This window comes from Elephas maximus, chromosome 7 (genome assembly GCF_024166365.1).
Source record: "Elephas maximus indicus isolate mEleMax1 chromosome 7, mEleMax1 primary haplotype, whole genome shotgun sequence".
In the NCBI taxonomy this organism is placed as follows: domain Eukaryota; kingdom Metazoa; phylum Chordata; class Mammalia; order Proboscidea; family Elephantidae; genus Elephas; species Elephas maximus.
The window spans coordinates 64,693,200-64,705,669 of NC_064825.1; the positions used below are offsets into that span (position 1 = coordinate 64,693,200).

At 40.2% G+C, this 12,470-nt stretch overlaps 1 protein-coding gene across 4 annotated transcripts in view; it reads left to right on the top strand.

The window, feature by feature from the left end:
- The window catches only part of ZNF143 (zinc finger protein 143), a 69,728-nt gene that overhangs the window by 45,128 nt on the left and 12,130 nt on the right, over positions 1-12,470 (top strand). For all 4 annotated transcript variants that reach the window (XM_049890344.1, XM_049890341.1, XM_049890345.1 and 1 more), the window contains exons 11-13: positions 227-406; positions 6,443-6,670; positions 9,265-9,413. In XM_049890344.1, coding sequence (XP_049746301.1) covers positions 227-406; positions 6,443-6,670; positions 9,265-9,413 — 557 coding nt within the window. The remainder of the gene's footprint in view (positions 1-226; positions 407-6,442; positions 6,671-9,264; positions 9,414-12,470) is intronic.

Consider the following 12,470-nt stretch of genomic DNA (forward strand, 5'->3'; position numbering starts at 1 on the left):
ATCTTTAAGATTCATATAATCAAGCGATGACTTTTGAGTACCATTTAGGTTTTCCTATGTCAATTTTAAGTTTGGAATGGAGGATGCTGTTTATGGGGGAGGAGGAGAACATCTTGAAAGGGAAGCTAGAGTCTTGAGCATAATCCTAGGGAGAATTGAAGGATAAGACATTTTAATTTTCAGTGTATTTTTGTACAGTCTAATTTATTTCCCTTTGTGTTTTCAGGAGAAAGGCCCTTTAAATGTCCCTTTGAAGGCTGTGGTCGATCCTTTACAACATCAAATATCAGGAAAGTGCATATTAGGACACATACAGGAGAAAGACCTTATTACTGCACAGAGCCAGGATGTGGGAGAGCATTTGCCAGTGCAACCAATTATAAAAACCATGTGCGAATACACACAGGTAATAGTCCCTGATTTCTGATGTTCGTCTTCTGTCTGTCATGGTTTAGTTTAACTCTTGCCTCTTTCTCTAACTTTTTCCTGCTAATCTCTTTCCTCTTCCTATCACTTGGCATGGTGGAGAAGAACCAAACAACTTAAAAAATTTTACCTTAGTATTCATGCATCGTTTTCTCCCCAAACAGTTATTGACCATCTACTGCCAGGAATCAGAGATATAGAGATGGATAAGACATTGTCAAGGGCATTGTAACTGGGGAGAGAGATAGCAGACACACAGTTGCTGCAGAGTATCCCCCGTTACATGAACAAGCTGCTGTGGGAGCAGAGAGGGGAGCAGCCATCTCTAGGGAATGGAAGAAGCATTCAGGGAAGACTCTACAAAGGAATTTGACTTTTAGATTGAGTTCTGAAGATTGCTAGGTAGACGGAAGGGATTATTTGGCAGGGGGAATGTTACAGTTAAAAGCACAAAGGTATGAAAAACATGACTTATGAGGAGAACAGTGGGTGGTTCCATGTGACTGGAGCGTGGAACACAGGTCGAAGGGTGGTATGAAGTGAAGTTGGAGGATTAGGCAGGGGCCATGTTGGTGCACTAAGGATGTTTCATAAACCAGGTGCTGTGGAGCCTGTTGGGCAGAGTGGGAGGAGTGGTCTGTGGATGTAGAAAGGGGGATGGTGGAAGGGTAGGGCAGAATGTACATGAGTTTTACAATAATTTTTTTTTAATTTATTTATTGTGCCTTAGGTGAAAGTTTACAAATCAAGTCAGTCTCTCATACAAAAAGCCGTACCCGCCCCACCATGCACTCCCAGCTGCTCTCCCCTTAATGAGACAGCACATTCCTCCTCTCCAACCTGCATTCCTCGTGTCCATTCACCCAGCTCCTGTACCCCTCTTCCTTCTCGTCTCGCCACCAGGCAGGAGTCGCCCACATAGTCTCATGTGTCTACTTGAGCCACGAAGTTACAAGCATTTTTTTTAATATATTGTTTTTCTTACTGGTGTTAAGAGTGGTGATAGTTCACAAATGAATGACATTTTCCCAGAATGGGACTTCAGCTACTTAAGTCAGTGTTTCGCAGGCTGCATTCCACAACAGACCCCTGGGGGAATCTTTGGAATATTTTCAGAGACCTGCAACAATCCCTTTCTTTTGAAAAGAGTACATTAACAAGTTTGAGATCTGCTGTGGCCAGAGGAGAAGCTTTAAGAGGATTTAAAGCAAATTTGTAGTTTTAGAAAATCACTCAGCCAATAAGAACATAGAAAGGTTAAAGAGACCAGTTACAGGTTGTTAGAATATTTAAGGGGAGTGAGATGGAGAAGAATACAAATGAAAGGCATTAAAGAGGTATTGACAAGGATCTTGTGACCAAGTTAATCATTGGGAATAAAGAGGAGGGATTCTAGCTTGAATGATAGGTTGGGTGATAGTGGTCAGTTGGGGATAAGCAGGTTGGAAAGGGAAGATACAGATGTCCGGGCATCACCTCACCATCTGAACTATTATTATCTGTGTGTTTGCTATAATGATTTGGGAAATTTTTACTCAATATTTGTGATGCAAATTGAAAGCCCACTATAATGAATTCACATGTGCATGCATTTTTCCATGCAAGGAAAAAATGGTAAGTTATTTGTAAGTCTGAGCGAAAGGACATAGAAGGCACCAAAGTCATATTTGTGATACAGCTATATCGTGCTTACATTGTATAAGTGTATTACACATTATCGTTAACGTCTTCCCTATATTATTAAGTTAAAGTGTCTTCTAAGAAAGTGGAAAAGGCTTTGAAAACCTAAGAGGGCTAGAAAAGACCATAGATTAGAAGAAAAAATTATATTTTGCTATTAAAACTTGTATTCATTTTGTATCTTTAAGATATTTCATTTTTTAATTATAGTATGTTTGGAGTGTAGAAAGAAAACAATTCCTATTCAATACTCTACAGTATCACTGTGTATTGCATACAAACATATAGCCACTAATGAGTTAATTGGATATTAAATAATTAGGTAATTGTGTTTGAAGTGGTTTGTATTATACAGACAAACTTGGATCATAACACTGGTGCTTAAGAGCCTTTTTGTGATATTTGGAGAAATTGGCTGGGGTTTTTAGATGGACTAGGGAAATATTATTTTTCTCACTTAAAGTAATGGAATTAGGTTCATTATCTGAGAGTTTACCATTCAACATGTTGTACAGGGCAAATTAGAGTCCAGTAAGAAGGATGCCTACATTAAGTTTGGCCATACTGATGTCTGTGGGACATCCAGGTAGAGCAGTGTTCTCAAATATGACTGCATATTTTAAAATACACCAACTCCCAAGAATCTGCAAAGATTCTGACATAATTGGCCTGGAGTAAGGCTTGGGAATAGTATATATTAAAAATTCCCCAGGTATTTTATATATAGATGTGGTTGAGAATCATTGATATTGGGACAGTAAACCTGTTGCTGTCAAGTCAATTCCAACTCATGGTGACCCTGTAGAACAGAGTAGAATTGCCCCATAGGGTTTCCAAGGCTGTAATTTTTATGGAAGCAGACTTCCACATCTTTCTCCCCTAGAGCAGCTGGTGGAATCAAACTGCTGACCTTTGGGTTAGCAGCCAAGCATTTAACCACTGTACCACCAGGGCTCCTTATAGAGAGACAGCCGGTAGTTATAAATGTTGGTCTGACCCAAGAAGTAGATCTTGTTGTTGTTAGGTGCCATCGAGTCAGTTCTGAATCATAGTGACCCTGTGTACAATAGAACGAAACACTGCCAGGTCCTGCGCCATCCTCACAATAGTTGTTATGCTTAAGTCCATCGTTGCAGCCACTGTGTCAATCCACCTCATTGAGGGTCTTCCTCTTTTCTGCTGACCCTCTATTTTACCAAGTATGATGTCCTTCTCCAGGGACTGATTCCTCCTGACAACATGTCCAAGGTTTGTGAGACAGTCTCGCCATCCTTGCTTCTCAGGAGCATTCTGGTTGTACTTCTCCCAAGACAGATTTGTTCATTATTTTGGCAGTCCATGGTATATTCAGTATTCTTCTGTAACACCACAGTTCAAAGGCGTCAATTCTTCGATCTTTATTCATCATCAATAGGAGGCAATTGAAAACAACATGGATTGGGTCAGGTGCACCTTAGTCTTCAAGGTGACATCTTTGCTTTTCAACGCTTTAAAGAGGTCTTTGCAGCAGATTTGCCCAATGCAATGCGTCTTTTGATTTCTTTTTTTTAATTTTTATTGCGCTTTAAGTGAAAGTTTACAACTCAGTCTCTCATACAAAAAGTTATATACACCTTGCTATGTACTCCTAGTTGCTCTCACCTCTTTTGATTTCTTGACTGCTGCTTCCATGCGTGTTGATTACGGTTCCAAGTAAAATGAAATCTTTGACAACTTCGATCTTTTCCCGTAGATCTTGGCTAGAAGAAAAGACTGGTTAATGATCATCAAGTAGATGATACAGTAAATGCCCACTGTAATGCTATAGGTGGTGTCCAAAGATTCAGCAATGTAAAATACAGTCCATTCTTGTGAGGTTAATCAAACGCCCCGGGTAAGGCTATGCAGCTAGCCAGCAGGCAGCTCAAAAGCACAATCCAAATCCATTCATGTATTGACGGTGGTTTGGTGCCACCTGGTGGTGGTTGTCTGCCCTGGCCTAAATATCAATGGAGACGATTTTCTGAGTTAACATTGCCTGACAACCCTGCCTGGACTTGCCCTCACCACATCTCCCCTAGAACCATCCACATTATCCTGCCCTGCTCCGAGCGAGAATGGGAACTAGGCAGCGGTAGCGTCACTAGGGTTGATGTCACCCAGCGCAGTAACTCATGGTGTCACCCCCCATGGTAATTACAATATTGTAGCTAAAAACACCAGAATATTTGACAAAATCAGTAACTGCAAACCGGCAGCAGTGAAAACAACAATGTGCTTGTAGCACGTGCAGACAAAACCATGTGATTCAAAGCATCATTGCAATTGGGTAGTAATGACAGCTCTGACCAGACCACCGATAAAAAAAACCCAAACCCATTGCTGATGAGTCGATTCCGACTCATAGCGACCCTGTAGGACAACGTAGAACTGCCCCACAGGGTTTCCAAGGTGTGTCTGCTGGATTCGAACTGGCGACTCTTAACGACCGCACCGCCAGTTTTCCCAGACCACATTAGAAGGTTCAAAAAGTAAAATTAGCGTAGAGTTTTAGCCTTGTAGGTATATTGATACATGTAAACTGGGCTTATGAAAAATTTTTTGGTTGTGAAAACTACCTACAAGGATATTTTTATAGAAAATAATTTATGCTGAAACACTGTACAAAAATTTTCTAGGCAATCATTTTGGTGTCAGCCGCTCTGACAGTGTCATCAGGTGTGGTCCACACCCCCTGCACTTCACTAGTGACGCCACTGCTGGCAGGGGAACAAGAAGCAATCTCCAATTACTGTATATACAAATATGTACATTTCAGGTTACATTAGCAGGACGTTTTGCTTTTTGTCAGTGGTTTTACTGTGTTTGGAACCATGAGAAAAGATGGAATTACCCAAGGAAGGCTTAGAATGAGAATAAACTAAGACATAAAATGCATACACATATTTTAGAAATCATGACTTCACACAATACCTCTAATTCCAGGCCATCCCCACAGGGTTCTTTGTTTCTTCCCCCATTCCATGTTTGTATTATCTCATCTTCCACATTGAGACTTCTGACTTCTAACAGCATTGACATATTTACTCATTTGCTCAATCTTTTATTACATCTAAAATAGTTTTCAGAATTGCTTCACTCATATTACTTCAATAAACAAACCTACTAAAAAGAATTGAAGACTTGTTTTTAATTCTTCACCCCACACACCTCTCACCTTGGCCAAGACTTGAGGACATTATTCAGGTACTGTGTACATGAGTCACTTGTTCTTTCTCCCCACTCCATCCCCATGTGGTTAACAGTATTCATTTAAACTACAGTTACGTTCATTCTTTCCAGGTTCATTCTTTCCAGGTTCATTCTTTCCAGTTCATATTCGGGTCTAGGTCCCCCTCCTCCCTCAACACACTTATTAACATTTTGTCTAGATATTTCGTGATATTAAGTCCTTATTGTTAATTTTGTTTACATTCTGTTTTTTAAAAATCCATCTTTCAGATATACAATCTGAAATATTTACAGATAAAATGGAATGCTGTCTGGAGCTGTTTCAGAATAGGCCAGGGTAGGGGGACGGGAGAAATGTGTAGTTAAGAAATGAAACAAGATTGCCTATGAATCGATCTTTGTTGAAGTTTGGTGATTGGAACATGAGAGTGTATTACATTATTTCTCTACACTTCCATATGTGTTTGAAATTTTCAATAATAAAAAGTTCTAAAAAAATGTATGTACTGCCTATATTGTTTCTCAAGTTGTTTCATGGAAAGAAAGAGTTTTCACTTCCCTCTGTATTGCCCAGTCGTTTTTAGTGGATACTCAATAGCTTTTGATTGGATGCAAGAAGTGAGGTTAATATGAAACGTGTATATCCTTTTAGATATATCAAAGTGTCCAGTTATATCTGATAGGCTTTTTAGAAAAGTCTTTTATTATACTTCTAAAATCCTTAGGTTAAGTTACATTAGTTATAGTAATAATCGCATGTATTATTGTCCTTATTAGCATAATATCATTAATGATATCTTAATTATATAGTTACAGGAAACAAGAAATTATAGACTCATCAAAGCTTACACTGTGCAACATCTCTGTCCTTAAACTTTTCTCATCCCTTGAAATTAAGGGAAAAGTGATAACTTGGATCACAGGGACAACCGTCAGGATACAGACTACCTTTTGAGCCAAGTCAAAATCATAGTTAGGAAGTCTTTTCTTGTGTGCTACCTCATGCCGGAGGGAAGGGATTTGGCAACTATTTACTTTTACCATTAGAAGGGGGCAGGGGTGTATATGGAATGATTATGGCCTTCATATTAAAAGTTGATTTTTGTGGGTGCTGTTCTTTACTTAGGGGAAAAGCCATATGTTTGCACAGTCCCTGGGTGTGACAAAAGGTTTACAGAATATTCCAGTCTGTACAAACACCACGTTGTCCACACTCACTCCAAACCATACAACTGTAACCACTGCGGGAAGACGTACAAGCAGATCTCCACGCTGGCTATGCACAAGCGGACGGCCCACAACGACACCGAGCCCATTGAGGAGGAGCAGGAAGCCTTCTTTGAGCCTCCCCCAGGTGAGGGTTCTGCCCAGTGTCTGTCTCTCTGTTTTTGTGAGTCAGCAGTTATGAACACATTTTATGATTCATGGCATTTTCTCAAGTCATAAAGTTTTACTTTAAGAATATTTTGAACTGATGCTTTCAGATACTGCTTTTTGCCCCACCCCCCATTTTTTTTAATATGGTAATAAAACATTTGACATTTCACATGTACAGTTCAGTAACAGTTAATGTTCATCATGTTGTTCAGCCATCACCCTTACCCAGTCCCATATTATACCGTCATCCCTAACAGAAGGTCGGTGTGTAGCCCCTTCTAGCTGACTCTTCATTCCCCCTTTCTCCGTCTTTCCTTCCCTCCTATTCTTCCTTTCCCTTCCTCTCTCTTTCTTCCTTTTTTTTTTTTTTTCTTTTTCTCTCTCTTTCACTCTCATTCATTCACTTACAAATATGTATTTAGCACCTTTGTTCCAGGCATGAGTAAAGCAGACTTTGTCTCTCCCCTCAAGGAGTTTATGGTAATCACATAATCAGGCAAACGTGTTATTTACATCTGGGGTAAATGCTGTCAAGGAAAGGTATGGGTCCTCTGGGATGCAGAAGAAGTAACCTTAATTTACACTGGGAAGTCAGAGGAGGCTTTGCTGAGGAAGTGATTTTTGAACAGAAATCTAGAGGGTGAATGGGGTTAACTAGGTGAAGAAACAGGTGACAGGCGTGGGGGGTCAGGAACAGGGAACAAAGACAAGAGAACATTCCAAACAGAGGGAATGGCACATGCAAAAAGCCTGAGGGTGGAGAGAGCAAAGTAATTTGGAGGGACTGAAAGAAACCTAGCCAATGGCCATGGGACTGCCAGTAAGAGTGGTGTGAAATGTGGCTAGAGAGCAAGGCAGGGGCCAGCCAGACTATTCAGGGCCTCAGAGCTGGGTTAAGCGGATTGGTCTTAAATCACGAGAGCTGCGAAGTACTCTCAAATATGCTTTGTTGATTCAGGTGCTATCAGTAGTGTCGTAGGAGTTAAAAGCATTCATTTCAATGGAAATAAACACTTCGAAAAATATTTAGGGAATTACATTCTGTGATTTCAGTAAAATAACTCAGCATCTTGAACAGAAAATCAATAGCTAAAGTAAAAAGATTTTTCTTAAAAAACAGAAAACGACATGCTGTCTTATAGTTTCATTGAGTACTTCCATAATGAAGTAATTTTAACAATTAAAAGAAAACATCTTTTCTCATTTTTAACAACTGATATTGAAGCTTTGAAAATCATTTAGGGGAAAAAGTTGGTTGGAGAAGAATGGAAAGAACAGATCACTACCTGCTCAAATGATTCCCTATACAATAGTCCTAATTTGTCTTTTCAGGAGTTGGTCATGTGATAGTAAGAAAATAGGAATTCCTTCAGCCTTGAGTGCTATATTATTTTCTAGCCAAAACACTGGAAACGTATTGTTAAAACTGCTGAATCTTTTCAGTTAGAATGTAGGCTTTATCGATGTCAAACGTAAGTGGTAAGTCTTTTCCCTTTTTAAGCTTCCCCAGCCTCTTTCTTAAATGTTGTTTTTTTGTCAGAATTTTTTATATTTTAGAAAATACACATTTAAAAAAAAAAAAGCTAAACTAAGTAGGGAAAATAGGGATGGATTTGTGTTCTTTTTCTCTCATATGATCCCCTGCCTTTTGTAATCTATTAGAATAATGGTACATAAATAGCTGTGGAACAGAACAAAAAGAAATGAAGTAATGACCATTGTGGAAATTACACCATGAGGACCATAGCCATATGAGTGCATGTTTCAGCCACTGGCTTTGAGAAATACTCGAATTAGCATATTAAGTCCTTTGGTGGGGGGGGAAATTACCCTCTTCTGGCTTCATAGGAGGTAGAAAGTGATGAAAGAAAGGAAGGACCATAATCTTCCTGGTTGTCAAATGTAGCAGTAATAGACCATGAAATTGCTGTTTACTTGCTGGTTCTTTATAAAATAAAGAAGCGGATGGAAGTTTCTGTTCTGTTGCTTGTTAAATGATTAACCTTGCTCCAGATAACATGCCATTACATTGTCTTTGCACAGTGGTGTCACTGTGAACTGACGACTTGCTATTGCTTGTGTGAAAGACTAAGTATTTTAGTATCCATAGGTTGTGTTTACAAACCATTCAGGTTTTGTGGTTAATGTTTATAAAGAATATCACTTTTAGCATCTCCTTAAATAAATGCAAGACCTTAGTACATACTTATCTTTTGGGGTAGGCTATTTGCCAGTCAGTCTTCTGGTATAGTTCCTCCCCTCCCTGGCTGCAACACACATCACAGTATCGCCCAGTCACTCCAACTGAGAGGACAAAAGAGGTGCGCCAAAATTAGAACACTTTAATTTGATGGTGGAAAGGTTTGGTTTGGTCTGCTTGGATTTGATTTGGCTTTGCAAAAGTAGAGATGGGGGAACTGGAAAGAAGTGCTGGGAGCCATTTTCATGATTTAGAATATAATATGAATACCTTTTAGTTTCTATAGTTTTGTCTTTAATATTAAAAATGCCATCTGTTTTCTAAACAGCTTAGTTGATTGATCAAATAAATGATTCATTTGTTTTAAACAGGTCAAGGCGAAGACGTCCTTAAAGGGCCCCAGATTACCTATGTTACAGGTGTAGAAGGAGAGGATGTTGTGTCTGCACAAGTAGCCACAGTAACCCAATCTGGGTTGAGTCAACAAGTTACACTCATATCCCAGGATGGGACTCAGCATGTAAGTATCCACCCAAAGCCAAACAAGTTAAAAGAACCTGGACTTGAAAGACAGGTTGGGTCCCAATTTAAGAAAAGCCTTGAATGTCAGATCATCACACAGTTTGATTTCAGCCTGCAGGCAGTGGCAGGTCCCCTGACGGTTTTTCAGTAGTGTGCTAAAGAGACCACAAGCAGCGAGATTAGTCAAGAGAGAATATATATGGCTCTTTTTTTGTAGAAGTTAGATGGTATCATTGGTGTAGCTCAGGTGTGAGGTGCTGAAGATCAGAACCACAGTGTGACTGAGGATTTGAAAAGTAATGGATCTATATGAGACATATTCCAAGAAGGGGTAGGATTTGGTGGCTAATTAGATCCAGGAGGTAAGATTAGAAATCAGGGCCTTGGCTGACATGGTGCGAATACGGCAGCATCATTAAAAGATCCTGGGACATTGGTGGTGGGTAAGCCTGTAAAGTTTCCAAAATGTGGCTCTCACACTTCCAGGAGCTGTGAGAGCTCACTTATTGGGCTTCACGGTGTTGGTGGAACAGGTATTTTGATTTCTCTAAGGAAACCACTCTCTGATAGTCAAATTTGTTGTTTTTCTAGATGCCACTAGCCTAAAATAATTCAGACTTGATTCCATTGTTAAACTCTATCCATGTTTGTCTTAGTACCTGGTGGAGATAGGCACGTGGGGTGTGTGCTTCTTTACCCTCGGATATCAGCCTCTTTCACAGAGAACTTTCTCCTTACCTGCCTCACTTAGAGCTTGACCTTTCATGATTAATCTGCCCTTTATTTTGGTAACTGTCAACATGCCGATGTTATATAGGAGGCAGAACATCTTCAGGATTAGAAAATACAATGCACCTGCACCATCCCATTCATTCCTCCCCAGCCCACTTTTTACTTCACTAATTGTACACAGTGCTCTTTGTCCATTGACTGGCATACAAGATCAAACATATTTATTAATCAAGTTTTAATTCAGCATTAGCCCTTAATGCTTTTTCTTGAATTAGATCATCATAGGCACATTCCCTCTAGGGGTCATTTGGTCTGACCTCCCTCCCTCCCTATGCAGGCGTTCCTTGTATAGCAGCCCTGAAACAACCTCTGCTGAGATACCCCAGACAGTGAGGCCATTTCTCTCTTAAGAGGCAGCCTGTTTCATTGTTGGATAATTCTGCTGTTTACCAGACTAGAACCTACCTCTATATCATTCACTTATGGTTTCTCCCTGACCATACAGAAAGAGCCTGATTCCTCTTCATGTATTCCAAAACAGCTGTCTTCCCCATCTCAATGTTATAGTTTCTCTAAACTTAACCTTCTCATTTCCTTCAGGAATTAAATTTCCATTCCAATCATTTAAGCAGTTAAACCAACAAACATTTATTGACGCATCCACCTCATGCCAGACATTTGATTGATAAGACTGGGGAGAGTACAGGGAGGGGGAATCTCACAGTCTAATAGAGAGACATTTCTAAATGATAATTTTTCATAATGAGAGGTATAAAATTGAGGGGTATATAAAGTACTGTGGCAGCCCAGGGGAGGGAGTAAATGATTCTTACTGAAGGAGTCTTGGAGGCTGTCATAGAAAATGGGTCTTGACGGATTTTCATGGGGTAACCTGGCAGAGAGTGAACAGAAGGGCAAAGTCATTGTTATGGATTGAATTGTGTCCCCCAAACACATGACTTGGAAATTCTAACCTCTGTGCCTGTGGTTATAATCTTAATTGGGAATGGATTGTCTTTGTTATATTAATGAGGCAGGATTGCCGTATTGTTACACAAACAATTCACACCTTTCTAAGTTTGTTTGCCAACTGCTCCCTCTCCCCGGAGGTATTTTTGTAATCACAGTATGCTAATTTTTTTTACAGCAGCATGTAAAAAAAAAAATTGGCATATTCTGCTTACTTGGGGGTGGGAGGAAGTGGTTGGCAAACAAACTGGAGAAGATGCATGTTATTTGCTTGAAAATACAGTAGTGTAGTGTGTATCTCAAGTCGATCTTTTCTGAGATATAAAAGAGATTAAACAAACAAACATAGTAGAGGTGGGGTAAAAGAGATGCCAAGACACATGGAGATCTCCAAGGAATCAGGAAGCAGAAGCTAAAGGGACAAGGACCTTCCTCCAGAGCCAACAGAGAGAGAGAAAGCCTTTCCCTAAAGCTGGTGCTCTGAATTCAAACTTCTAATCTCCTAAACTTAAAATGAACTGTGCAAAATAAAAATGGAACTTAAAGATTTGGAAAATTTTGTTGTACAAATTAAGGATATGTGTCCTAAAATCTCACCAAGGATGTGGCTGTACAATCTTTTGTTAAAGAGATTAAGCCTGTGACTTATGGATCTAACCAGTTACCACAGCAGAAAACCCATCACCTTAGACTGAAGGAGATAGAGGAAAAATCAAAGGAAAGAACAGTGGAATTCTATAGGCAGGAAACAGGTCAAAGTAGCAACATCTGTTATTCTCCAAGAAAAGAAAAGGACTATCCCTGGAACAGCTCAGAGATCAGCAGAACTGTTGAAAGGAGCACAGGAAGCAAGGCTTTCTCAGTTTCAATGGGTGGGGCCATGGTCTCCTGGATCTCAAAGGGTAGGGCCAGAGCCTCCTAGATCTTTGCCAACTTGGTTCCAGAGTGTGGGACTGCCATTAAAGTGTGCCAGGGGATTGGGGTTGCCATGCCCAAGGGCCAGAAGAACGGGGCCTCCTGAAGCTGAAGGGATGGGGTCGCCACTCAGATGGATTAGAAGAATGGGGCCACCTAAAGCCAAGGGAGCAGAGTTGCTGTCCAGAGGGCCTGGAAGGTGGAGCTGGAGCTCAGGGCTGAGGGGCCTCCACCCAGGACCCAAAGGGCGTGGCCAACACCCAGAGTCTGGAGGGCAAGGCCATTCTCTGGTCTCAGAGAACAGAGGATTATTTTCAAGTCTTGAGAACTAAGGTAATTTGTTCTGCTGGATTTTGAACTTGCTTGGCACCTGTTATCCCTTCTTTTCCTCTAATTTCTTCCATTTGTAATGGAAATATTTGTCTTGTGCCCGTTCCAC